Source organism: Plectropomus leopardus, chromosome 11 (assembly GCF_008729295.1).
Source record: "Plectropomus leopardus isolate mb chromosome 11, YSFRI_Pleo_2.0, whole genome shotgun sequence".
Lineage (NCBI taxonomy): Eukaryota > Metazoa > Chordata > Actinopteri > Perciformes > Serranidae > Plectropomus > Plectropomus leopardus.
Genome location: NC_056473.1, coordinates 1,507,030 through 1,534,395, shown reverse-complemented (window position 1 = coordinate 1,534,395; position 27,366 = coordinate 1,507,030). Strand labels below are relative to the sequence as shown.

Sequence of the window (27,366 nt, the reverse complement as noted above, 5' to 3'; positions counted from 1 at the left end):
AAGTCTCGTCTCACACAGGGTGATCAGACTTCCTGCCCTTCTTACCTTATTGATGCCTCAGCTCACCATCTGTTGTATTGCACTCACACCCAAGTATAACAAGAGTGTGTTACCACCCTGCCGTGGATGGAGAGGAAAACAGTGAAAATAGCAAGGTTGGTGTCTGCCCACGAGAGAGAAGTAATAACATATGAAACACACACTTTGAACAAAGCCTGGCGTGTAAATACATGCCTAAGACCTACATTACAGGGCTCGCCTATCTACACATTCCTGGGCTTTAGCCCTCCCAACACAATGGGACTTCTGTCAAGGGAAGGACCCCATATAGCCTCCAAACCGAGCTGAAAGAGCAATATGAACATCAAAATGTGTAATGCAAGGAGGGCAAGTAGGATTGGACATATAAGGATATGCTATCAGCATTGCACCAGGTGTCTATGGTCACAAGTAGTGCATCACAGGTTCTTTTATCAAGCATGAAAACTCTTCATTTACATTAATTACACATAGTAAGCAGTCATTCTTTTTTAAAAAGTGATATGGTTTGGAAATTGCAACACCCACTCCTGTGTGTAACTTTTTGCTCGAGTTTTAACCTTCTGTGATTGAAATTCCTCTTTTATGGGACGCATGGGATAAATAAAAATGTGAGAGAAGAATGTCTCAAAAAGAAGAGATTCCAGGTACCAGCCATTATTTCGCTCACTTTATAATCAATCCCAAGCTCTGAGACGGTTCAAATGTAAATTGTATTTAAAGGGGCAGCAACTCGATATGAAGGACATTTGGGTGATTTGCATGGCCTAGCAAGTACTTCTAACTTCTGCACCTTTGCACAGAAACACCCTTATTACACACACTGTTTAATACTATACGGACATCGACATTGCACAGATCAATATCACACACCACAGTCTTTACTGCCGTACTTGGTGAGCTTTTTGAAAATACACATACATTTTGAAGTACTTGACATATAGATTAAGGCCACATATAGGCAGGAACGACCCTATTTAAAACAGAAAAGTCTTCAATTTGCACTTTAAAAAAAATCAGCATTTATATAACATTGTGAGAACAATCTTCGTGTACACGGATTCACAAAAACAACCAAAAACACAGTAGTAAGCATGCCAGGCCAGTAGTTGGCGGTGTAACTTTGTAATGACACACCATAGAAGAAAGACCAGGTGCATGTGCAAAGTGCGGCTGTGATGTCACTGTTTTCACATGATTTGCGCATTGCCAGTTTACACAACGACGGAGAGGGTAGTATATTCAAAAAAATTACACTTTGGAGCCTGGTTTTGTAAGTTTGCGTTTTCAGGCCCCCAAAACACAGTTGTCGTGTGAACGTAAGGCTAAACTGCAACAAAATTTTAATGTTTCATACAGGAAACATAGCCATGTAAACGGCCTCTAAAATGTAGCGCTCAAATCCATACTGAATTTGATTCTTGATAGATATTTTTGTTGATGTAAAGCAGTTTTAAAATATGTATCACCCCAAAAACATCACATGGTAACAACAGGGAGAAAAAAAGGTGAAAGTGGGGGAAAAAGTCAAAACAGTACATTATAACATGTAACATTATAAATATTTTTTTTTTCAGGGCAATATTGTATTGATACACAGATGCCAAGTACTGATATTTTTTAATTATTGAAATCATAGTATTGCAATCCTAAATGAAACTTTTGACAGCCCACTAGAATAATAATTTCCTTTTCAGTCCAATAATGACATTCTGCTGCAATAAAAATCAGTGAAGTGAGATGAACAGACTGAAAACTATTTTATTAGATAAAACAGATGTTGACAAAGTTTTCCTTTGGGCACATAATTTACAGTTGAAAGGATTAAAAAATAGATGAGTAAAACATGTAAAACTCGTAGTAGTATTGTATTTTGCAAGTATGGGGATGATAACGTATCATGGAGCCTCTGGTGATTCCCACCTCTGGTGAAGAAGAAACACCTGTCTGCTTCTGGTGATTTATTCAGCAGATCTTTAAACACCTGCTCTGATGAAATACTGGCCCTTTATTCAGCTCCAGCTCTTTATTCCCAGTAAACAAATTATTCAAACCAGAAAGAGATCCATTTCCCGAACACCAAAAGTAAAAAACAGATATCATGTTAACAAAAAACACCTGACCTTAAGTATTTTATTCATAAGTGAGCACACAAGTTCTCCTACAAGATCTCCTACCACACAATTCAGTGATAAATTTTAGTAGGGGCAGCTCTAATATACTCAAGGTGTCGTGGCTTGTTACATACGCGATATATCTGATATATACAAGATGACCATGTCATGAACATTGAGTATACATTGTCACATCATTTTTACAAGTTACCGGCGTTTTGGTTGACTATGACTATTTAGTCATATCTTATGACCATGGAGCACTTCTGCGATTTGCAAATACTATTAATATCTGTACTGGAGAGCTAGTTAGTTTGTTTCCAGCTTGAAGAGAATCAATCAAAATGTATAACAGTTTAACTTAATGAGTGTTAGTGGTAGTGTGAACATGTGAGGCATGTGTTGGCATCTGCAGATCTCTGATAGAGACTACTTAGTCACATTTTGTGACCAGGGAGCATCAGCGCTTTGTCAATCTTTTTGTATAAAATCTAGTATATTGCTTGAAATAAGGTTAAATATTGGCTGTGTCAGAAAAAGCTTGCATATAACCACTGGACCAGAGCAATACATAACCACATTCAGCAAAGACATGTAAACATTAACCTGCGAGGAGAGTAGGCTGCTGCTGATAGCCAAAACTAGCACGCCCAACTGACATTGTTTTATAAGTTAATGTGTGGTGTTTTTACTGCTTGGTTTAAAGTGCCACAGCGGCATATGAAATTCGCTTTGGTTTTTGAAAAAAATGAAGATTTTAAATTGCGTCAACAAAATAAACAATATTTTTTCTGGCAATTATTTGCCCTTGTGGATTAGATTGTACTAATTTTGACAGTTTTTCATGAGGTTCACACCTCAGAAAAATTAGACATTAGAGACAACCCTAGTCCACAAGTTATTATAAAACTACAGTATATGGCCCCTCAGCGTAGGGGCCGACTGATATTGGTTTTTCAGGGCCAATACTGATTCCGATTGTTTGTACTTAACGAGACTGATAATCGATATATGGAACCGATATGCATTTGCAATTAAAATGAAAATATTTCTGTTGAAATTTAGATTTTGGAATATAACAAACTTCAACACAAAATATTGTTTAGATTTCTCCCTGAGGAGAAGCTCCCCTGAGGTTTTATTAAGTCAAAGTTCCTCCCATGCTGACACATTCGACTGCCTTCCCTGATGTTGGTTGAATGTAATGCACACACCTTTTCATATTTAAATTGATCATTAAAATAAAACGCTGAAACAGATAAACAAAAAAATGCCAAACCTCTGCCCTGATAATCAGCCAGGCTGATAATTTATTGACCCCTACCTAGTGTAAAGTATAAGTATAAAAAAAAACCAATACAATTCCTAGTCTTTAGGCTTAGTGTGCCTAAACAACAACAACAAAGAAAAACAAAACAGATGCGTTTTTGTTGCAAATGCTTATTGCTCCGTTTTAGTCCTGTGAAGCAGAGTGTGTCAGTCACCGACAAACTGCAGAGAAGAAGCTGAAGGATGTAGACTGTGGGCACAGGTTAGCACAGTGGTGCTGTTAGGCGTGACTCTGCAGATATGGGCCTTTAAGGGATGGCTTGTTTTTCCCACATGTAGGTCACCTGGGCACTTAAGAACATAGATATGAGGTGCTGCAGTTAATAAATGTCCCGCTGGAGAAATGGCTGCCTGTGTGGGCGGGGGATTATTTGTAATGTAGTTATGGGCCTAACTGGACACTCCTCCCACATTTTTCAATGATCCTTTAACAGAGAGGAGAACGTCATAGCTGGTTAATGATAAATATGTCGCACCATCCTGTCTCTAATCCTGCCTCCGAAAAACCTTTTGGCATTACCTTGTCTGTTTCTTTCCCGTAACTGATAATAAACATGTTGTGTGTTTGATTATGCAAACTGTATGTCTGTATGTCTGTCTTTACTGTATTTTTGCTTCCCCTCTCACCTTGACTCCACTTAGAAATGCAACATTGTCCAGTACAAACATCTATTTGGCTGCATCAGCAGAGAAGCTGTACCAAACCTGCCCAATGAAAAACTGTCCCTTTGTTGTGAAAAATGTCATTTTTGTGCCCCGCATGAAACCTGAAAGCCTGTAAAGCCCTGCACAATTTTCTTTTTATCAACTGAAACATTTCAGCATTGAATCATTGAATTTCACCAAACATAGCGCCAACTGTCATTTTGAAATGATCAAATCTGATGACAGAGTGAATACAAAGGAATCAAACAAAAGCGTTATCAGTGTGGTGGTGAAAATGGGGACATAAAGGCAGCAGCAGAGGAAGATTTAGTAGTAGGAAGACTGGATGAGTGCAGATGGAGATAAAAATATTCCTCGCTTGCTTTTCTTAACCGCCACTCTAGAATTACGTGTAGTGCCAAAATTGTATCATGGGTGTGTGTTTGGAGATCTCCACCCTGATGATAATGACAGACTCTGAGGCAGCAGGCGCTGGAACCTCAATCCACTCACTGACACCACAAGCTTAGAAAAAACCTAAACTCTGAGCTCCTTCAAAATACACACTACCCTGTAATTTTAAAGATGATGGAAGAAGTTGGAGAAGGAGTAATATTTCTGCATCTGCTCTGCCAGAGGGGCAGAAAATTTGGGCCAACACAGCAGTGCCATAGCAGCTCATTAAAGGCTGAATGAGATGAGTTGCAGTTGGTGGTCATCAGCATTGAGTTGGAACACGGAGTGGGTGGGACTCCGCGGGGATACTGGGCTCCATTGTTCATGTAACACAAGCCCACAAGAAATGGAATAAAAGCATGTATAAGAGAAACTGGAAAATCTGGCAGCACCTGAAGTATGTCAAGCATAGTGTTAGATTTATGACATTGGGTGTGATTGTGCGTAGTTTGCAGGAGCGGTTGTTTTTTTCTGTGGTTGCAGCAGAATGATGTCTGTGCTGTTTTCAGCAGCTCATTTTGGCTGAACTATGATGAGAGCAGACATGGGCATTTTCACTTCAACATTTGAGTAGTCACATTTAATCATGACAGAGTACTCAGAAAAACAAAAATCTAATGTAAGAACAGGAATATATATTGCAGGATTCCCAAACATTTTCATGGACAAAATTCCAAAACTTTTCAAAACTTTGTGCTAGGAGAAAATAAAGAAAGATGATGGTAAACAAAAAAAATTACATTTGCCATTATCTAACATTACATGGGATCTTATCATACCATATCTTATTGTATCTTACCATATCAATTTCATGACAAACAACAAAATTTTAAGACTTTCTCAAAACTTGAAATAATTTTTACTAATTCTATGACTTTCACAGACCTGACTTTTTCAGGTTTTCAATGAGCAGCGAAATTGGCCAACAACGGAAAGCAAGTGCAATTTGAAAGTCATTTGTTACTAAACACTAAGTTTTTTTAAATACAATTACAAACACAATTAGGCTTCAATTAGCCTATTAAACCACACATTGAAAGTTCACTTGCAAAAGATTTACAAAATCCTAATACTACCGTAAACCCTTTAATGGCCTGCTGTAATATTACACACACTCGTATCGCTCTGTGCACAAAATGCACTTTTCAAAGTCAGGTTATAAAAAATATTATACATTAATATGATTGTCTACTTTTATGGAGTTTATTTTTTAACAAAACACACAGTCCGAATCATAAATATCAAATATGTATTAATTTTCAGAGTTTTAATCCTTTTAATGCCAGGTTTTTGTCGTGATGCCACTATGTTTTTAGACAACACAAAAACAAAACAAAACAAATTCAATATACTCCGTACAAAGTAGATTTGTTTTTGCTGCTAAAATTAGCACAAAAAAAGGAAAAATAAAGGAAAGATAAAAAAAAGACATGACCTGAAAAAAAGCTTAAAAGAATCAGAATTAATTCCCATAACATCATTTTCAATATAATAATAATAATAATAATAATAATAAATAACTTTAGTTATAACACCTTTCAAAACAGTGTTACAAAGTGCTTCACAGATTACACATTATAATACATCAAACCCCTCACATCCCACTCTCCCCAAAAAACAAAAAAACACCACTAACAAACCAACAAAGTTACAGAAAAATGAGTTTACAAAAAGAGTTTTTAGTAGTGATTTACAAAAAGAAAGGGAGATGCAAGATGGATTTTCAATATGTGATTATGATATTTATAACTATTGTTTTCTCATTTTTCTCCCATGTTTTCCAGGTAATTTTCTTGTAGTTCTTACTATTGCTTGCTAATTTTGTTTTTTCTTCTTCAGTTACTCTTCTCATGTTTTTTGAAAGACATCAAGCCAATTAGCTCAGGTTTCAAAGGGTTAAATAAGATGATTTTTCTATGCTGCCGACAATAAGAAGCACACAGAGCCACACACTGTTCCTGGATTAGAATACATTTTGTTTAAATGCAAAGTCAGTGGAAAGCCAACACAGAGTGTCCAAGCTGTTCCAGCGCCTGGGGAAATCACAAATTGCTTTCAAATCAGTGAACAAGTTCTGGTGTTGCTGGTCTGTAGTAGGTCACAGCGATTTTCCCTGTCAGCTGTGCGCTGCGCTGCTCTGACTGTTTTCACCTGCTTCCTCAGGTATGAGTCTCTACGCTGACGGCGGCAGCTGGAGGAGAGCCATGTTTGTGGAAGGGGTAAGGACTGCATGGAAAAAGAAGCAGTAATAGAAAATGAGGTGATGCAAGGCTGTGTTTGTGCAGGGAGGGGGACCAAGCTAAGACTTTCATGTGTGTGTTTTCCAGGTCAGAAGGGGCCATCGGTCAGACTCTGCGGAACATTCAGACACATGGAGGTCCAGCTACATGCCACAGACCTGGAAACCAGAGGTGTGTTTGAGTCCACAGTGCCCGCATGCTTAAACACTCTGTCTCACCTTCCTTGAACTCTAAATAACCCGCCCAGGCCTGCTCAGCTCCCTCCCACCTCACTTTATTTGCCTCTGTATACAATGTGTTTCCTGCAGCAAGGTCTGCTTCAGCAACTTCCACTGCTCTCTCATCATGTTTCCACTATATTAGGCAGCACTGTGCTTTGGCCAGTTGCTCACACCTCATGTTTCATGTTGGAGCAAAGCTGTTGCTGTGTCTGGCTCTGCAGACACGTGGAAGCACACTTTGCATTGGCACTGTAAGAGATCGTGTGTGTGCGGTTGATTAGATGTGGTTTTTACAGAAATAAATGTGTTCCATCTGATTTTAAAATTGAAAAGGCCATTGAATTTCTTGCAGTATTTATGCATTGAAATTATGTATCTATTTTTTTTTGCCACTGAATTGAAGTCTTCACATTCTCAATAACTCATTTTCAACTTATTTTTCAATATTCATAAATTCATAATCAATATTCAAATAATACATTATATTATAATATTATATCAAAGTTGTTTAAAAAAGGCAAAAAACAGTAAAAATCAAAAAGAGAATTTCATTGCATAAATATTCAGTGCTATTTTCAAAATGAGATGGAACAGATTTACTTCCATAGATTTAAGCTATGAAATTAATTAACTACTACCCGTTGATTCAACTATCAAACTATTAAAGTGCTGTATCGCAGCACGTTTTTGTTAAATATGTCAATATTTCTCCATTTTAATGTCCAAAATTGTTCTAAAAAAGTGTATAAAAGCGTGCACATCCAGACGATAAACAGTAGGTACTAGACTAGAGATCATGCAAGAGACAAAAAAGAATAGAGCCCGCATATTAAACTATGCTCCCGTAAATATTTGATTGAAAATAAAAACGTGAACGTTACAATCTTCACATTCTTCCTCAGATGAAAAACAATGCAGAGACACTGGTCTATCATTTTGATTATAAAAATCAAAAAATAAAAGTTAGCCTTCAAATTTCTTGTTTCGTCTTAATAACACTCCAAACCCAAAATATTCTTCATTTATAATCACGTGAGACAAAGAAAAGCTGAAACTCCTCTCAGTTGTGAAGCTGTAACTGGGGGATCTCATATCAGAGTTTAGAAGTCCATTAAAGGGACACCTTGCCTGTTTTCAGTTCAATTTTTGAAGTGCACAGTATGCGTAATTGACCTGTGTTACACTTTCTTCCATCTTGCCAGCGACTCAATATCCCTGCTCTGTCAGATTAAGTGTTTTGTCTCCCACCAGCAAGGGCATTTTCTGATATTGGGCTGTACAGTGCATTCTGGTAGATGTAGTCCTTCTACCTCTTGAACAAAAGTGAATGCCACAGCCCATTTACTCTGATCATGTAGCACCACATTGAAATTTATTTGTGTCTTTCTACTGCAGAGACAGTCCAGTTTTTTCAAACAAAAAAAATCTTTCCAGCAGTAAAATACTTGTTTGATTGTGACAACTTTAATAGACTGGAGAGGAAAGAAGCAGAAAACGGAGCAGTAGAGCCGTGGTTAAAATAAAATAAGATGGAGCTTGATGGTAAATAATCTCTTCAGACTGGCAGTGAGGTGGCCTTTGATCACAGACATGAAAACAGAGGAAAGAGGGTTGTTAAATGATTACAAGCAGCAGGGAGCCTGGGAGGTGCTTTGAATCATTATTTCACAGCCTCACCTCACAGTCAGGGGTCACACTAACATTTAACTACCTGTGCTGATCACAGCAGGGCGTTGAGCTTGACCACTAATGAATCACTTTGATGAACCATGGGACTGGTAACAGCGAGGCTTTGGCTCTTACCTGCAACACTGTGCCGCTGTGCTGCAGTCAGCACACACAGATCAGATAACATGGCCTCTTTGGCAGATTTCACAGAGGTGTATGTTTACAGGACATCTGGGCCCTTGTTGAAACTCCACTGCTTCTTCATTTACGCGTGTGTGTGTTCCAGGGTTTCCTGCAAGCTTTCATAGAAGCGGTTGAGGGCGGGAAGACAATTTGACAGTGGCTTTTATTGTCACTCAATTCCTGTGATCCACCCTTCTACCTGTGAATAAATGTAGCATACTTAAGGGATCAGCTTACTCAAATAACAAAAAAAAATGGAATTACTCACTTAACCTCTGGTGACTTTGAGCTATGCAAAAAGAAGTAGTAAAAAGTAATTCCAAAGAAAGCTATTAATCAAGTCTGTGGATTATTTCTAGAGAATGTAAAAAATACTCTTTTAGGATAAATATTTAGTTTGACATGATTTCCCCACATAAAATGTAAATAAACACTCTGAAAAAGGAAATTAAAGCACATCTACAATTTCTGCCTCATTAGGCAGGTTTGCATTACATATTTGTGATAGACTTAGACTTAGACTTAGACACGTTTATTTATCCCACTTGTGGGAAATTAACTTGTAACAGCAGCCGTGTGTACAGAAAAAATATATAAAATATCAATATATACAAAATTATATTTTGTGATAGTGATGTTATGTGATTTTCCTCGCAGTAACATTCCAAGAAGCATGGCGATGGATGTTAAAAACATCAGCAGGTTTATTTCTATTACAGCCACCTGACCGGCTGCCATTATTTCCAGTCTAAGGCCGTGTAGGCGTGTTATGGAGCCACAACGGAAAGGCGAGCCCCTTTTATGTGGGAGCGGTTACGTGTGAGGGATTTCTGGGAGGTGATAGTCCACGATTTCACAGAGGAATTGTGGATTCAAAACTTCCACATGATCCGCTTAACTTTTGAAGAGTTATGTGATGCAATAACAGCTCTTGTAGCTCCTGCTGCATCATGAGGCAGCCAGTTCCTACTGACAAGCACACAGCCATAACATCATGTGACCTAGAAAAGCCAAAAAAGAGTTTCCATTGCACTTTTGCAAATTGTCTGAAATACCACCTCATGCCAGCATAAAAACTTTTTCAAGATAAATGGGAGTTTTTTTCAAAATTGCAGTTTTTTTCATTAGGTGTTTTTTATATTCGCAATTTCAGCTTACACATTTTGAGGGTTAATTGAAACCTGTCTATTGAGAAATTCCATAATAAAATGTTAACAGGTGAGCTATATTAAAATTCACCCTGTACAATTGTGTGGATAATGCAATTAGCTATAGAGACCAAAACTTTTCTTTGCACCAGGCAGGAAACATGTTATTTTTGTACTGAAGTTTACCATTTTAGAATGGGTGTATGTATGGTTTGACTGGCTTCTGGAACAGCCTCTAGTCGACACTGCATTTTTTGACACTTAGGTGTAATTTTTTAGTCCCAGAGTTTGCTGCTTGGTGACACCTCTTTGGATACAGCACAGTAAAGTCAGATTGAGACATTTTTAAAGGGAACATAAAACAAAAATTCATGTGAGAAGAGGGGATCATTTATGTTATTTGATAATGGTTCGAGAATTGCAAATAAAAATCCCATTAACCTCCTAGAATTTGGGTGGAGCCAGACACCTTGGAGGTGGATATTTAAAAACTGATCAAACATTTTCATCCAAAACAATGTGCATGGCTGGATCCACCTGGAGGTAATGCCTTGTAACTGTGGTGAAGTGATGTGTCTGTGCAAAGGAAGTGTGGTGGCTAGCAGGAATCAGGTGACAGTTGAAAGCAGTAGTCCTGTCATTGTATTGTCACGTGGTATCTAAGGAAGTCTGTATTTGTTGGTGTTAGTTTGCCAGGTACTGAGGCCAGATGGTTAATTGTCTCACTGCTGGTTGACTGCAGCACAAACAGAGCTGTGTATCCAGTGTCCTCCTCACTCTGTCTTTACTTCCTGCAGTATAAAGGACAGGCCAATCTGCATGTCTTTGAGGACTGGTGTGGCAGTTCTACAGCTGACCTCTTTAAGAACCTGCACTACCCGCTGTATCCTCATGTGAGTCAAACCCTTTAACTCCTGAGTTAACTCAGTTTCTTGTCAAGTTGCTCATTATGTTCTTTCCTGTATTGTTTTTTGAGAGAAATAAAACCTTTTTTTCCAGTTTCAAAGGTTTAAATAGTGGTGAGGGAAGGATTAATCCATGTGCACTGCCAAGTGTATTTGCAACTGAATGAAGTTAAAGAATCAAGGAAGGAAAATATGTCATTTTTTACAGATCAACCCAGCAATGTAGAATTTTATTGGTTTTTGTTTTTGGGAAAATCTCTTCACTCACAGTCTGCAATTCTAAAAGAAATCATTTTCTATGGTAAAAAAATGTATATATCCTTTTTTTTTCTGTGACATAATTTTAAATATATTAAGAAAATTCTAAATATAGTTTTCTGGAAATTTTTTCCTTTTTTTTTTGGTAATATCTTATAATCCAGTTTCTTAGTTTTCAGAGGTATAAATGCTATTGAAAGGCATCTGAATGCAGACCAAGAAAACTGATGTGTTAAAGGGTTAAGTGATTATTTGCACTTTTAGCAAATGCTGACAACATAGCTCCACGGTTTGTAATGTTGGTCGGTCCACCACTTGATTCCAGAATTGCCATGAAATTGCATTCACACACTCTGACACAAGCGCAGTCAAACACACACACACACACACACACACACACACACACACACACACACACACTCTCACAACACACAGTTGTTTTCACTCAGAGGTGCATTCTACATCCACGTGCTAGATCCTTATGCCCCTGGACTCAAGATGTAGTTTGACTTTGAGTAAACATTACAGCTGGATCTCTGTGTATCTCTCAGACCAGGACTACAGTGTCAAAGCTGGCTGTTTCCCCTCAGTGGACCAACTATGGACTCAGGATATTTGGTTACCTACATCCATACACTGACGGTACAACATGAAATTCTTCATCTGGCTCCTGTCTGTTACCTAACTGAGTACATTCTTGCAGTCCATCTCCCTGTATCTCTCCCTGTATCAGCCTCTTCATCTCCTCTCTTCTCGTCTTCCAGGAGAGTTTGTGATTGCTGTGAGCTCAGATGACAACTCTGAACTGTGGCTCAGCACAGATGACTCTCCCGTGAACATGAAGTTATTAGCATTGGTTGGAAAGGTAGACACACCTCTAATCTTCTCAAGAATCAGAGCATCATTTCCTCAAAATGCCTGTAAATTTTTCTTTTACTAGACTGGCACAGAATGGACAGCCCCGGGGGAATTTGACAAGTATGCCAGTCAGACCTCCAAACCAGTTTGGTGAGTTGACGTCATCAAAGCTGACATCAGCAGCTAGTGTCACCAATGTGAGTACAGCACTGAGCTGTGTGTAGAGTACAGTAATCAAACCAGTTCAGAGACTCAGGTGAAGTTCAGTCCCTTTGTCTGACGACTATACTCTTTTGATAGAGCTTGAATGGCTTTGAAATGGGCGGGGGTTTTCTTTGTGTGCGGTTATCTGCACGGCACACTGTTAATGATACACGGCAGGTGTTGCTGATTGGTTGGTTGTAATGTGAATCCTGGACAAACACATTAGTCATCAATCCAGGGACAACACTTACTTGATGATATTAGATCTTTTAGTCACCATGTCATGAAACTCTTTCAGTCCCCCTTTGTATTTTTTAGCATTTTTCAAACTGTGAATTACCCACTGTAATCATACATGTAAGTACAAAAAAACCCCACACTTGATAACTTTTATTAACTTCCTTTAAATGTGTTAACTGCATGTATTACATGCGTCTGGACAGACATGGGTGTAAACAGCTGTGGGTGTAAACTGGTTGGTGGAGGCATACAGCTGCAAGGCAGTCATTCTAGTTTTACTCTGTCTTTTTGCAAGTCCCCAACACAGAAGTGCACCACAAACTTAAATCACATTAAACCCATACCTAAATATCAGCATCTCTACTCTAAGAAGCTGAGCATAAGCAATTCTTAGTAAAAGTGTGTATGCTCTTCTGGGAATCCAACCGCAAAAATGGCCTGTCAAATTTAAGGCCAAACACCCTAGATTTAAGCATACTTGCACTTAAAAGAAGCAAATTTGGCTGCCAGTGCAGTAAGCACATTTTGCTTGTTAAGATGTCTTAAAACCAGTAAAACTCTGTGACTCTCATTATAGCCCATAACATCTTGAAATAAGATCAAAAACACTCATTTCAAGCAATTTAATTAATTCTAGTAATGCAAAACAAACCTATTATCACTCAAAACTTGTACTTTTTTTTACTATCAAATTACTAAAAATTAGAATTATGAAATTCTTGTTTTTAGGGAGCTAAATTAGATCGCTTGTTCTTAAAATAAGTAAACATAGCAATGCTTGAAAAACATGGTTTTATTAACATGAAACCAGGGAAAGATACAGTTAAAATGGTTTACATACCAGGCAACTCTGAATCTGTTGCTGCTACAAATATTAACAAGCTCCTGTGTGAGCAGATCACTACAAATTTATAAACAGCTTTCAACCAAAATGACTTGTACTGTGACCTTAGTTTGGTGTGATATTTGAAAAGCATCACAACCACAGAAATAAAAAAATATTGTTCTTTGTTCAATACTGTTCTTACCATTTTTAAAAATTGTATACAAAAACCAAAAAGGCATTTTTTTACATAGACATCCCTCCTGCTTAATGAAATGTGTGTGACAGTCATTAAAAGCAACGTAAACAATTTAAGCCTCACTGTTTGAATGCAACTTTACCAGCTGGGAAAATGTTAACCACAGAGCTGATGCTTGAAATTAGATGTTTTTGTCTGGACATACTAGTGCTTAAAATAAGGTTTCTATAGACCTGAAGTGGATGTTTCCAGACTTGTCTCCTGTATCTAGTTAAAAATAACTCAGAAAAAGACAAAGATGCTTAACAAGACCAGGCAAGTGATATTTACTTGAATTAAGTCAAGTGATCTTTCCTAGTCAGCACTAGATAATCCATTTATAATTAAAACAAGACTAACTAGATTTTTTAATCTAAATATAAGATTATTACACTTGGTTAGATCGGCAGTTTTTGCAGTAGAGATGTTGATGCGGTAAAAAACTCACTCAGCATTACTGTGACTACATGAGTGTTGGAAAAAATCAGACAACCATCTCTGGCTAGTTTGTACAAATATTACTAACATGCTGGAAAGTTGTGTCTCAGTGTGTGGGTGTGGTTTACTGTAACTGGCAGGAAATTCTTCAAGCTACGTGGTGTAGAGCAGGTTGGTGAGTTGACACCGACAAGAGAACATGTAAATGTTAGTAAATAGGTGAAATATTGGTTAATGTAGATTGTTTATTGCTTTTGTTTTTATAGTGGTTCACTTTAGTCAAGTCAGCTTTATTTATATAACCCAGTAGCATCCCAATTTTCACCCAAGGAGCTTCTTAATCGGTGCAGCATACAACATTCTCTGTCTTTAGACCAGAGGTCATCAACTGCATTTTTTCAAGGGCCTAAATTGTTCACCATGGGGGCTGAATTTTCAAGAAAAAAAGTATTTAGACTAAGTTAGCCTATAATTATATAATCATTTAATTAACATGTTTTTAATAATATAGAAGGTAGAAGATTTGTAGATTTATTGGTCATTATTTAAACAACGTTTAAATATATAATTTTAATTAAGAAGTTAAAGTAAATAAAAAATGTAAAATAAGAGCATGTGGGATAAATAAAAGGAAATGCTAAATGAGAGCTATGAATTTGTCTCTCACCCTGCTAGTCTCCTCTTCAGTCCCTTGCCCTCAGGGCAGAGATTCCAGAGTCTCAGAACATGGCTGTTGGCTTCTTGAACTCTGACCCGCAGGTACGTGTAGCAATAGGAAAAGCAAAGGAGCACTTTAAAAATAGGTAGGCTACGGCACAAAGCAACAAGCACTTTAAATGGATGCAGCTGCACAAGCATTTTGAGGACTTTTTACTTAGTTTTCTCTGTATGATACTGAAGGTTTGACTTTTTCAATGAATGCATATTTCTGTCAGCTGTTTTTGCTGTCTACTAAGTGTTTGTGTTTTTTTGTCTGTTTTTGAAAGCTGCACAAAGGCAAATTTCTTTCAGCTGTGTTAACATGACAATGAAGTACTGAATCTTGTTCCCATTCTTGCATGATGACTTGGCATATTTTATAACTTCATTTATCCGATCAACCAGCAAAAATGTGGGTTAATTAAACACCTGAACTCAACCTGACCCACAAACTGCAAACTTAATGCATTATAGTAGCACTATTGTCAAAACTGAGAACTAAAAAAACAGACAGACACACAGACTGAGCCCCTCGGTGTGTGTGTGTCAGTGTGTGTGTGTGTGTGAGTGAGAGAGAGGGAGGGAAAGAGTGATTTAAGAGAGGGGAAGAGATGGTGGGTAGGTGGACTATTGCATGCGATGTTTCTGTATATTATTCATAATTAATCAGCCGTGACATTTTGTAGTAATCCCTAGCCCCGCCTTCTGTGGGTTGATAATAAGCTCATAATAAGCAGACAGATGGATTTTTAATCTGTGGATCAAACACACCAATTTGGTTTTGGTAAATCATATTATAATTATTGTGATATCAGTTGAAACATTTATGATAGACATTAAATAAATACTGGACCGGATGTTTGAATCCTCAAATTTGAATCCAGTAATATTTTATGAGTGGGGAGCTTTGGAGGGCTGGATGTGCTCTGTGGGTTGCCAGTTGACGATGACTTCCTGACACCCTTGATTCCAACAAGGAAAACTGCTGCCACAAAGGATGGAAGAGCAGTGAAGCCAACCAGGTCCGACATAGATCTGCGCCTAAAGCCACATGATTGTATTTCTTTGAAGAAACCGTTCAGGTCAATGGTTCCCAACTGGTGGGTTGCAGTCCAAAAGTGGGTCAAGGGTCCATTCTGACTAGACCACAAGTGACCTGTGAATGTGTTAAGTTTGTGAAAAACACATTTTATAGTACAGTGAATTTCCAACACACTTTTTCGAAGTGCCATTTCTGGTCTTGCGATATTGTTTTATTTCTTTGTCTGGACCCTGAGCTAGAGACTACAGAGATATCTGGAACCTGTGACTGGACCAGTTTGGAACCACTGATTCAGGTTTTGTCTGATGTGAATATAATGTATAACTGAATCTGAACTTGTACTTTCCGACAGGCTGTCTTCTCAAAAGAGGTACTTTTTCGAAGTTATCCACAAACAAAATGACAGAGGAACCGACCATGTGGAGGTGGCAGTAAGTAGTTGGATTCAGTGGTCTGATGCAGAAAATGTCCCCTGCTTCTTTCTTTGTAACATTTAAGTGGTTCCAACTCTCAGTCTGTGCTCATTTTCAAGTGTGATGTGAGTAATACAGTGGAAGACACATGCAGTTCTTTGTGTTGGTTATGTCACAGTGGCAGCTCCTGGATCGAGGCAAGTTCATGGTTATTGACTCCAGTCACATCTCACTATATGTTAGTAAGTACACAGAAAGCTACACATCATTCCTGCTGCTTAAAAACACATCACTCAGCAAATCTTTATTAGTCTTAAGCTCAGAGTAGATCTTCCTCACACAGTGCCTCATGACTCATAACTCTTTGCCTTTATTTTTCTACCAGTGCTCAAACCTGCATATCAAGTCAATGATTTTGTTTCATCTTATTTTATTTTCCCACAGATGAGTCTGCCTTGTTAATGAGTGACATAGCCCACATACCACAGACGGCTGCAAGCCACCAGCACATCCACACAAAACAGCACAATGCTGCGACAGCAGCAGACCTCCTTAGGGAGGACCCACGAGACACACTCTACCACGGTGAGAGACATCTCACTGTTCTTTGCCGCACAGCTGATAACTCACCTCAACCCCCATTTCTTACCATCAATTGTATTGCGCAACTCGTTTCCTCCTCCTAAACATACAAAGTAATCTTATCTCAGATCTGTGTGTTGTGTTTATTTGCAGTGCCTTTGATAAACAGCAAGTTCCTCAGAGGTGTTCTGCCTGACTGTTCCTACAAACCCAGCTACATTATCAAAGACTTTCCGCTGCTCCGCTATCAAGGACTGCAGTTTGTATGTATTTTTATCCTTTGTTTACACCAATATCTCTGCTGGATGAGTTCCAGCCACATTACTCTTTACAGCTCATTATTCATGCAAAAAGGGGTCATGAATACAGGGTTGGGATAGCACTGTTGGGATAGAAAATGTTGTGTATATGTTGCTATAGGAAGCTTTTTCCATCTTCCATGGCCCTCTATATTTTATTTTTAAACTTGTTCCTGTTGTGCTGAGCAGTGTTGCATATTTAAGGAATTTAAATTATGCCAGCGTAATATAGTACTAATGTAATATCCTACATGCTGGTCCCACCAGAGAAGAAAAAAAAACATGTAGTAGTACAGAGTTTATTCTTCATTCTTAATTTCATTATTTGTCTCCTTGTGCTGGCTTGCTGAAGTCCCTACTAGTTATCTCGCTTAGTTAACCTCCTAATCACAACAAGACTCCAGGATGTCACCCCCCAGCCAAGAAATAGTCCTGCACATAATAAACTCTGAAAAACCAGGAAAAGATGTGAAGTGATAATTAGTGACATTTTTGAGGATTTGTTTAACCTTTGGAGAGGGCCAGGTCAGCTCTTTATGGCTCTGTTTCCACCAAAACAATTAGTATAGAACATTTAGAACCAAAGTAACCCCTATGGACACGTCCCTGGGTCGTAGGTTTATTTAGCATTTCCATCGCAGACAGTATTCCTAAATGTATGCTTACTACTCCGTCCAGTGCTCGCTGTACTTCCCCTTCTACCGATGATACATAGGAATATCTGCACCTCGATTATTGGCCATGTAACAGGGTCAGCATGGCAACATCTTTACAACAAAAGGGAAAGTGAAAAAATTAACAAAAAGCACAGAGGAGGGACTTGTGTTTTTAATTTTGGCTTAGGTGGGAGATATTCAACTTTAAATAGTGATATTTTGTATTTATTTTAAATAAAAAAGTCACCCCCCAGCCACCCCCCTCTTCTGATAAATAGAGAACGGTCCCACAACACCGGCTTGGACGCTGAGCGTCCTGCTGTGGACATATCTAAACATACTTTAGCCACCTAAAAAAAACAATATCAGTTTAAGTGTACACTATATTTGAATATTGTCTCCTCTTTACCTTCGACAACAGCTGATGGAGGCAGCGGTAGAGCAGCAGCTCCAACGTTCACTGAAGTCAAATGACTGTTTTCCTCTGTAGAGTCTGGTGTTTTTGATACAACAGCACTTTGAGCAGAGTGCCATTTAGTTCCTGTATACTGGAGAGAAGGCAGATATCTCTACAGCACATACCTCCAACAGTCAGCAAGTGCTTTTTCCACTGGGTGCACTGTCAAAATCAATGTTGCTGCAAATAATTGACATATCCCAGGCTGTGATCATCATATTTGCATGTAGTATATTGAAAATAATTGATTTAAATCTAATTTCATCTAAAAACATAGTGGCATCATGACAAAAATCAGGCATTTAAAAGGTTAAAATTCTGAAAAAAATATGAGTATTTGATATGTATAATTAGGACTGATGGTGGTTAAAATATTAACTCAATTAAAGTAGAAAATCATATTAATGCAAAATATTTTCTTTTAATTGTCTGATTTTAAAAAGTGCATTTCGTGTGCAGAGCAGTATGAGTGTGTGTGTGTAATATCAAAGAGGACCCTAAAGGTTAAACTAAGCTTGTAAGCTGTAGCTTTATATGTAACAGAGGGCTATCAGAGTGGCACTGAGTTTCCCATCTTGGAAATATAGCAGATAAGCTCATATCCCATTATACTGAACTATTTTAGTGTTAAAAATGATTTGAATATCAAGAATAAAAGCACATGCAATATGTCCTGTTCTTATCTCAACTATGCACACACCTGTTTGACCTCTGTGGATGGGGGTCAGATGAACCTTTTCATGTCAAGATCACATGGTCCATCAGCAAACTCGTTGCTTCAACAGCATGCCACTTCATTCAATTTTCTCAGGTCCACATGTCGTACATTTACCCCAAGGACTACACCCGACTAACGCACATGGAGACGGAGAGCAGCTGCTTCTACCCTGAAAGCCCATACTACATGAAGATGTAAGACACAACAGATAAGTTTTAGATCCATATGCAGTAACACTTAATGCAACAATATATATCACATTGAGATGTAAACAGGCTGACAGAGTAGAATTAGAAGTAGGTTTACAGCATCTCCAACAGGGGGTGCTGCAGCGTTCAGTGTGCTGAGAATCTTTAGCAGAGCAGGAGATGACTGAGTCCCATTTAAAATCTCATTCGTGATTTTACATTAAGTCAGTTAACTTAATTTTAAGCTTTGCATGATTATCTGTTTTGTCCTCTTGTCTTTAGGTTTGGTTTCTCTAGGTACATGAGATTAGACCGTTCTGATACGCAAGAAACAAGAAACATGGGCAGAGGTATTCTGTACTTCCTTCAAAAAAATAAAGTTAACTGTATCATCAGTTACTAACACTCTCCTTTTTTCTTAGATTTTGGTTTCCAGAGGAGGAAATCGGTGCTAGAGGAGGAGGATGAGTTGGACAATGAAGCCTATCGAAGAGAAAGGGAAGCCTGGTCGGATCGGGTGGATAACAACCTTTTTCCAGACTATGGTGATGATTATGATGATTATGCAAATCGACGCAGGCGGAAACTCTTCTCCTTAGTTGTACAAGAAACTAACCACACACTGAGCAACACCTCTGATTCAAGACTGCACACAGATGAGCTGCAGAGGAGGCAAAAGAAAGATAGTGTCCCACAGCCTCAACCACAGAAACCAGCTGAGCCTCTACAGGCAACACAAGCATCAAAACACTCCCTGCAACAGAGCCGCACAGATGTAAAGCTAGCTAGGAAAGCAGAGCTGATAAAACCAAAGGGGAAGTTAAGACCAGCAAAAAGACAAAAGCTTAAATCAGTAGAAGCCACTGGGAGAGTAGAACAGACGTCTCCACTGATAGCAGTGCACAGAGAGCAGTTTAAAGCAATACAACGCCCAGCGGTCGCAGCAGAGCAGCTCAGCTTTAAACAGCATGGCATGCAGAGGTCTCGTAAAATGAACCGCGCTCAAATCCAGAGACTCAAGGACTCAAAGCTTCAACCCTTAGTGAGGGATGCTCCTCCGCCTGTAAAACCCACAGAGACCAAGCAGCAGAGGTTTCCAATCCGAGAGATGGAGCTCCAACCAGCCACCACCAAACGCTCCATCACTGCCCAGCGAGATATGGAGCGCCCTGTGGTGAGGCTCAACCAGAGGGACACAGATACCAGAAAACACCTCAGGGAAAAGGACACTGAGATGAAAATGCCTCTACCAGATCTAGAAAATAGCATCCACAGACCAAAGATGATCAAAGGCAAAGTGGACAAAAAGCATTGGGAAGGTGTGGGGGACGGAACAAAGGAGAAAGACCAGGTTCATAATAGGGCTGTGAGCCAGAGAGACACTTGGGAGGGTGAGCAAGACAATCTTTGGGGACTTGGGGGAGACTATGAGGGTGCGGACGACGAGAATGTTACCCCAGCGCCGGTGTTTGACAGTGAGGTCAACTGGAGCCAGACCTTCCAGGTGGGCCACCTGGACCTTCAGGCACAGAGATTAGATTCCATTGACCTGCACTGCAACGTCTCAGGCAACCTGCTGCTCGGCTCCAGTGATGCTCTGGCCACAGTCAAGGCTTTCATGGACCAACTCAATACAAAGCACCATGGGTAAGTGCTGTGTTTTCTTCAGTGTCTGACACGGGCTGCATATTTGTATCAGTGTATGCACCCATGACTGTGTACCATGAGAGGCATTAATGAAAGGAATCAGCCTCATTTTCAGTTTTTATCCATCACGAAAGATCTAAAATGGGTAAAAAATTAAAGATTTCGTCCCTCTGCAAAAAAAAATACATTTCAATTGAAAAGACACAAAGAGGGATGAAAAATATTGTACAAATAGTTTAGTATAGTTTAAACTATAAATAGTTTATTTAGTTTATAATGTCCTTAGATAATGAAATATATATATATATATATATATATATATTTTTAAATTCAATTAAATTTTTTTAAGTTGAGTCAATTGAGTAAAATTCAGTGTCAGAACAGCGTCTCATGCCCACTTGAATTTGGTAATATTGACAACAGATGACATTTACATTTTGTTGGTTGTAAGTTATGTTGTTGAGTGACTAAAATCAAATTTCTTCCAAACTTCTAATGCAAACATCATCTTGGAGTAGAAAAACAACATTTAGACGTAAGACAATGTTATGTAATAAGGTCATATGCTAACATGCTACCATTTTCTATATGTATACAAACACTTTAAAAATTATGTGGTGTCTGTGCTCAAAGCAGAGGTCAATGGGGCACTTGACTTATATCAATTTGCTTATAGGATGGGAAGGAGCACTGATGATGCCATTAACAGTATTAGCTATTTCACTGTTAAATACTTAGAACACCCCACAGCCTATGCACAGATTTTATTAGTTGATTTTAGCTCAGCTTTTAATACACTCCAGCCTCATGTGCTCATTTCAAAGCTCAAGCAGATGAGTGTTAATCCTTTTTTGATAAAGTGGTGTTTTTCCTTTTTAACCAATCAATGTCAGCATGTCAGAATCAACGAAACCCTCTCAGATCCCACATCAATCAACACAGCTAGCTCCAGCTCTCCAGTTCTTTTCACATTATACACAAATGACTGTACAAGCAGCCACCTGGACAACTGTTTTTAAATTTTGTGACAACACTGCTCTCCTCAGCCTGCTGCACAAACAGAGAAATCCACCAGCTTATCTACCTAAAATTGAAAACTTTGTGCAATGGTGTGACACCAGCCATCTCATTTTAAATGTAAACAAAACTAAAGAGACGATAATGGACCCTAGATCAGTGGGGGACCATACACCTGTTATCATACATGATACCCACATCAACCAGGTCTGCTCGTAAGTATTTAAGTATTCACTTGGATGACACCTTCAGTCTGTGTAAGTCTGTGTTCTCCAGCAGAGACTACTTCCCACGCAGACTCCGAGTGTTTGGTGTTGATCAGAGAGTCATGGTTTTATTCTATCAGGCCATTCTGGGGAACTTGATTAGATACGGGCTGTCAGCATGGTATGGCAACCTTAGTGTACAGCTAAATAGAAAGTACAATCATGTGCATAGATTGCAAAATTTCTTTTTGATTCTCTGTGTTTGCAGGAGGTTCACATTGGTGCGCGTGGTTAATGTGGTGAAGCGGGTGGACGGGGTCAGGGGCAGCCGCTACCTTCTGGAGCTGGAGCTAAAAGATGATAACGGCCAGCTGCTGCGCTTGTCGCACTACATCTACACTCTGATTCGCTACAGCAGGCAACGCAGCAATGACTTCAGTTTCCAACAAGCCAAACCTCAGCTGGTGATGTGTAACCCAGTGGGATTCCGCTGGAATCCTGTCGCCACCGTCCACTTCATAGTACCTGGTACACCCACCTTTAACCCTGCTGATTAGAGCTGTGAAGCATTGTTTCCTCCAGGCAGTCTGGTTCAGGTTCAGTTCAGTTCAGTTCAGTTTGGTAGACATTAGAGTAGTTATATTTGCATTTTCATGATATAATAGAACCATTCAGTTCTGTACCATTTCTCTGTCACCCCTCTGTTGAGATACCTAATATACTGACCCGAGACTTAAAGGTAAAACTTTTTGTTCTGAAAATGTTGGCCAGCAACTCCGTCATGCACGATAAACGAGGTGCAGACACTCCTCTGCTTCACCAGTGAAGAGGAAATACAATGAGCACTGAATAACAACAACCCAGCTTCCATTTAACCCTCAGGGCCCGCTTCAATATTACACACACTCGTGTCACTCTGCACACAAAATGCACTTTTCAAAATCAAGCTTTAAATATATATATTAATATTATTTTCTACTTTCATTGAGTTTATATTTTAACCAACATTAGTCCTAATCATGAATATTAAATATTCATTAATTATTTTTTTAATCCTTTAAATGCCAGATCTTTGTCATGATGCCACTATGTTTTGAGATGACCCCCACCCCCACCCACCCACACACACACACAAAACTTGATTATTATCAGTGTACTACCTGCAAAGTAGATTTTTTTTTTTCATCACATCCTGGGATATGTCAATGATTAGCAGCAACATTGATTGTGACAGTGCACCTAGTGGAAATAGCATGTGTTTTCTACATATGACACAATTCCAAGGCAAAAGTCCAGAATGACATCCAGAAATAATACAATGCATGTATTAATACTTTGAATGGGTTTTCATGGAGCATTTTTTGCACCTAACAGTCTGACTGTAACACTTTAGTTTCCAGAGTGTATTTTAGACTTATTGTAGGAGCTGAGCTGGAAATTCTAAGATTAAAATACTCAATCTGCCAAAATGTATACCATATGCATGAACACATCCAAAAATATCAAATAATGAAAAATGATAAGCATGTAACATGCGTCAAAACAGTCCCTAAGGGTTTAGAGTACCTTCTGCTGTAAAAACACTATAAACCGTTTTAGAATTTAGGTACATGTCCGGATGGGTTTCGTACAGTTTTAAAAATCCTTTACCTTAAGTTTTTGATAGAAAGTTGGCTTTATATTCACCATCTATTTTTTTTATTGTGCTGTGCATCTTTGTGTGTGTTGGCTTTTGTTTCAACTTTTGCTTTTGGTGTTGAAGTTCAGTTATGAGACATTTCACCACAATTGATGACAAAAAATTCCATATGTCAGCACTGACTCTTTGGATTTAATGTCATGTAAAAGGTTTAATACTTAAATTAATGTCCCAACCAAAAACTTCTTGTCAGTATTTCATTTATCAAAGCAAGAAAGGCCTCTATTATGTAGCCACCAGTGTCAGATTCAAAGCTTTGTAAAAGCTCAGATCTCTGTGGACCTTTGGACAAACACTTTTTGGGCGGGATCCATAACAGCCAGTCTCTGAAACATGCAAGGATAATGACAGCCCTCCAGGGACGAGATCTTAAAAGTGCTGGTTTGCGTTCTGGAGGATGCATCATCTGATGGCAGGACTGCTGAATTCAGAGTAATACAGTGATAATGTAAATGTGACACTGATGCTTAAATAATGGCACATAGGTCCCTAGTTCCAAGTAATGAAATATTGATGTGCTCATGTCAGTATTGCCCCTTTCACAGGATTCTAAAAATCAAGACATTTAACAAAAATACTAATTCTAGTTTACATTTTCAGTAACTCCTTTTCTTAACTGAAGGATGCATGTATGCTGTTACTAGTTCTTTCCTATGAGTTTCATTTAAAAAAAAATTCTCTAGCTTGTCTTCATCAGATGTAATTTTTGACAGTGGTTGAGGAAAACATAAGGTCAAAATCTCATAGTTCTACTTATGTATATTTTTGTAGCCTTTTTAAAATATTTTCCCCCTTTTGTTTTTTAATGCATTACCTAAACACACAATCATTTGTCTGTGTGATGCTCAGTGAAAAACCAGGCTCGCTGGGTGCAGCAGCTGATCACAGACATGGAGCAACTGTTCAGAGCAACTGGAGACACCAACTTCAATCTCATTATCGCTGACTACAACAGCACTGACATGGACGTCAGGAAGGCTCTACAAAAATCCTCACTCCTCAGGTGTGTTTTGCTTTAACCCTCTAAAACCTGAAAGGACTTAAGGGGTGTTTGTGGCTCAGAGGTAGAGCGCGTCATCCCCTGAACGGAAGGGCAGTGGTTCGTTCCTCTGGGCAACATGTCGAAATATCCTTGGGCAAGATACTGAACCCCAAACTGCTCCCAATGCTGCATCGTCGGAGTGTGAGTGTGTGTGCGAGGTTACAGAGTAGCAGGTGGCACCTTGTACAGTAGCCTTGGCCACCAGTGTTTGAATGTGTGTGTGAATGAGTGAATGTGACATGTAGTGTTAAAGCGCTTTGAGTGGTCAATAAGATTAGAAAAGCGCTATATAAGTACAGTCCATTTTTAAGTTTTTCTTATGCTGTATTCAGATGCCTGCCACAAGTATTTAAACCTTTGAAACCTGAGCAAAAAGGCTTCATCTTTTCAAATACATGGAAAAAGGCAATGAACAAATTGCCTTTTTAGAGCTGGAATAGAACTGGTGGAATAGCATTGGTAAAAGGTGACAGGAAAATAAAGTGAAAATTTATATAAAAAAGGAGAGAGAGAAAATATTAGAAAATTATCCCAAAAGAAATGGGGAAAATGTTGAGAAACTATACTCAATTATTAGAATTATATATTCAAAATATGTTACAGAATATATATTTTTTATTTTTAGCACTTTTTTTGGGGTCCTTTTCTTGTTTGTTTTTGAATCTCATTTCTTTTGTGCACATTACCTTCCTCCAATGTTTTTGCAAGAAATTATGCTGATTTGCAGAGGTTTCACATGGTTAATACTGAATCTGACCTTATCAAAGCTTATCACACAAAATGTGTATGCACTGTAATAACACCTGTGGGCTTTATCAGGTACCAGTATGTAAAGCTAAGCGGAAACTTTGAGCGCTCTGCAGGTCTGCAAGCAGGTATCGACCTTATCAATGTGAGTATTGCCTCATCAGTGTGCAGTAAAGCTTGAAGATGGACGTGTGAGACAGAAATAATAAATCTCTTTCTGTATCTTTCACTTCTCCTCCTCCCTCAGGATGACCACAGCATCGTGTTTCTTTGTGACCTCCACATCCATTTCCCTCCCTCCATCATCGACACCATCAGGAAACACTGCGTGGAGGGATACATGGCCTTTGCTCCCATCGTCCTGAGGCTGGACTGCGGGGCTACGCCATTAGACGCCAGAGGTAAACACAGACTCCCATCTTAGTATTTTTCATCTGAAAATATGGTTCCCTTTTCAAGGTAGAACGTTTTAGAGAGGTGGCACAGTGGCTTTGTGGTTAGCACTGTTGCCTCACAGCAAGAGGGTTCGAGTCCCGGTTGGAACGGGGTCCGGTCTGGGCAGGGGCCCTTCTGTGCGGAGTTTGCATGTTCTCCCCGTGTCTGCGTGGGTTCTCTCTCTGGGTCTCTGGCTTCCTCCCACAGTCCAAAGACATGCAGCTCAGATTGATTGGTGACTCTAAATTGCCCTTAGGTGTGACTGTGAGCGTGTACGGTTGTCTGTCTATACGTGTTGGCCCTGCGATAGTCTGGCGACCTGTCCAGGGTGTACCCCGCCTTCTGCCCGATGACAGCTGGGATTGGCTCCAGCCCCCCCCCCCGCAACCCTTACGAGGACAAGCGGTTATAGAAAATGACTGACTGATAAACATTTTAGAGAAAAAAAAGTTAAAGTACTTCCTTTAGCGAATAATTAACATTTTTTTTGTTGCACTTAAACTTTACCACTTGTGTCACATTTAGCAGAAGTTTTTTTTACAAGTTGTCTGACAGTTTAATAGTGGTTCGTTTGAATTAAATATTAGGCCTTCAAAGTAATGTAATTGTCTTAAATTTGAATTTGTGAGGTCTTTAAAGCCACAATTAATTGATCATATTTAATTTATCCATAAAAGCAAAGAAAGCCCTGTGCACAGCTGTGCCTCTCCCCTGGGTGCCAGCCGGTGCAGGTTAACAATCAATCAAAGAAATTAAAGTTGCAGCACACACTAGGATGCTTAGGTTGACACTTTTTTCTAAATAGTTTGTATTAAAAATAAAAGAAGAAGCCAACTATGCATTTCGTTTAGCGCTTTATCTTTATCTTATGTTCTTAATGGTGTAGATCAATGAAAATGATGTTTTTCTTGCGTTGATGTATATTTTGATCTTAAAACAATGCTGGTGGTGATGGTGCACCACTGTAATTAAAAGTATTTTTAGGAGGAAAGTGAACTTAAAATTTGAATGTAAATGTGGCCTTACCATCTGTGTTGCAGGTTACTGGGAGGTCAATGGCTTCGGCCTGCTGGGGATCTACAAGTCAGATCTGGACGCAGTGGGAGGAATGAACACCAGGGAGTTCAGGGACCGCTGGGGAGGAGAAGACTGGGAGCTCCTTGACAGGTTTGTCCTCGAAATATCACCTCGATTTGATTTTTTTTTAAAACATGCGACAAAAAAGGTAATGAGCAGCTTAGCAAAACATGTCCCACAAATTTAAAAAAAGATTGGTAGAGGAAGACACAGAAAGTACCTGGAAATTAGCTGCTGTGTACGGAAGCCCTAAGCGGACGTGTTTTTTTTTTTTTTTTACAAGCCGTTTTCTCGATATAACGAGATATTATCTCGTTATAACAAGATATTATCTCGTTATCTCGAGAAAACGGAGTTTGTTTTCCTGAGATATTAAGTCGTTATCTCGAGAAAACGAACTTTGTTTTTTGGTTTGTTTTTTTAAACTTTATTGAA

At 38.9% G+C, this 27,366-nt stretch overlaps 1 protein-coding gene across 1 annotated transcript in view; it reads left to right on the top strand.

The window, feature by feature from the left end:
- The window catches only part of b4galnt3b (beta-1,4-N-acetyl-galactosaminyl transferase 3b), a 35,054-nt gene that overhangs the window by 2,743 nt on the left and 4,945 nt on the right, over window positions 1-27,366 (top strand). Inside the window, 18 exon segments of the mRNA XM_042495927.1 lie at window positions 6,747-6,802; window positions 6,911-6,994; window positions 10,841-10,936; window positions 11,758-11,848; window positions 11,971-12,071; window positions 12,147-12,214; window positions 16,101-16,179; window positions 16,340-16,403; window positions 16,606-16,746; window positions 16,897-17,006; window positions 18,967-19,067; window positions 19,344-19,411; window positions 19,484-20,708; window positions 22,200-22,459; window positions 24,480-24,633; window positions 25,492-25,564; window positions 25,667-25,820; window positions 26,895-27,021. Coding sequence (XP_042351861.1) covers window positions 6,747-6,802; window positions 6,911-6,994; window positions 10,841-10,936; window positions 11,758-11,848; window positions 11,971-12,071; window positions 12,147-12,214; window positions 16,101-16,179; window positions 16,340-16,403; window positions 16,606-16,746; window positions 16,897-17,006; window positions 18,967-19,067; window positions 19,344-19,411; window positions 19,484-20,708; window positions 22,200-22,459; window positions 24,480-24,633; window positions 25,492-25,564; window positions 25,667-25,820; window positions 26,895-27,021 — 3,052 coding nt within the window.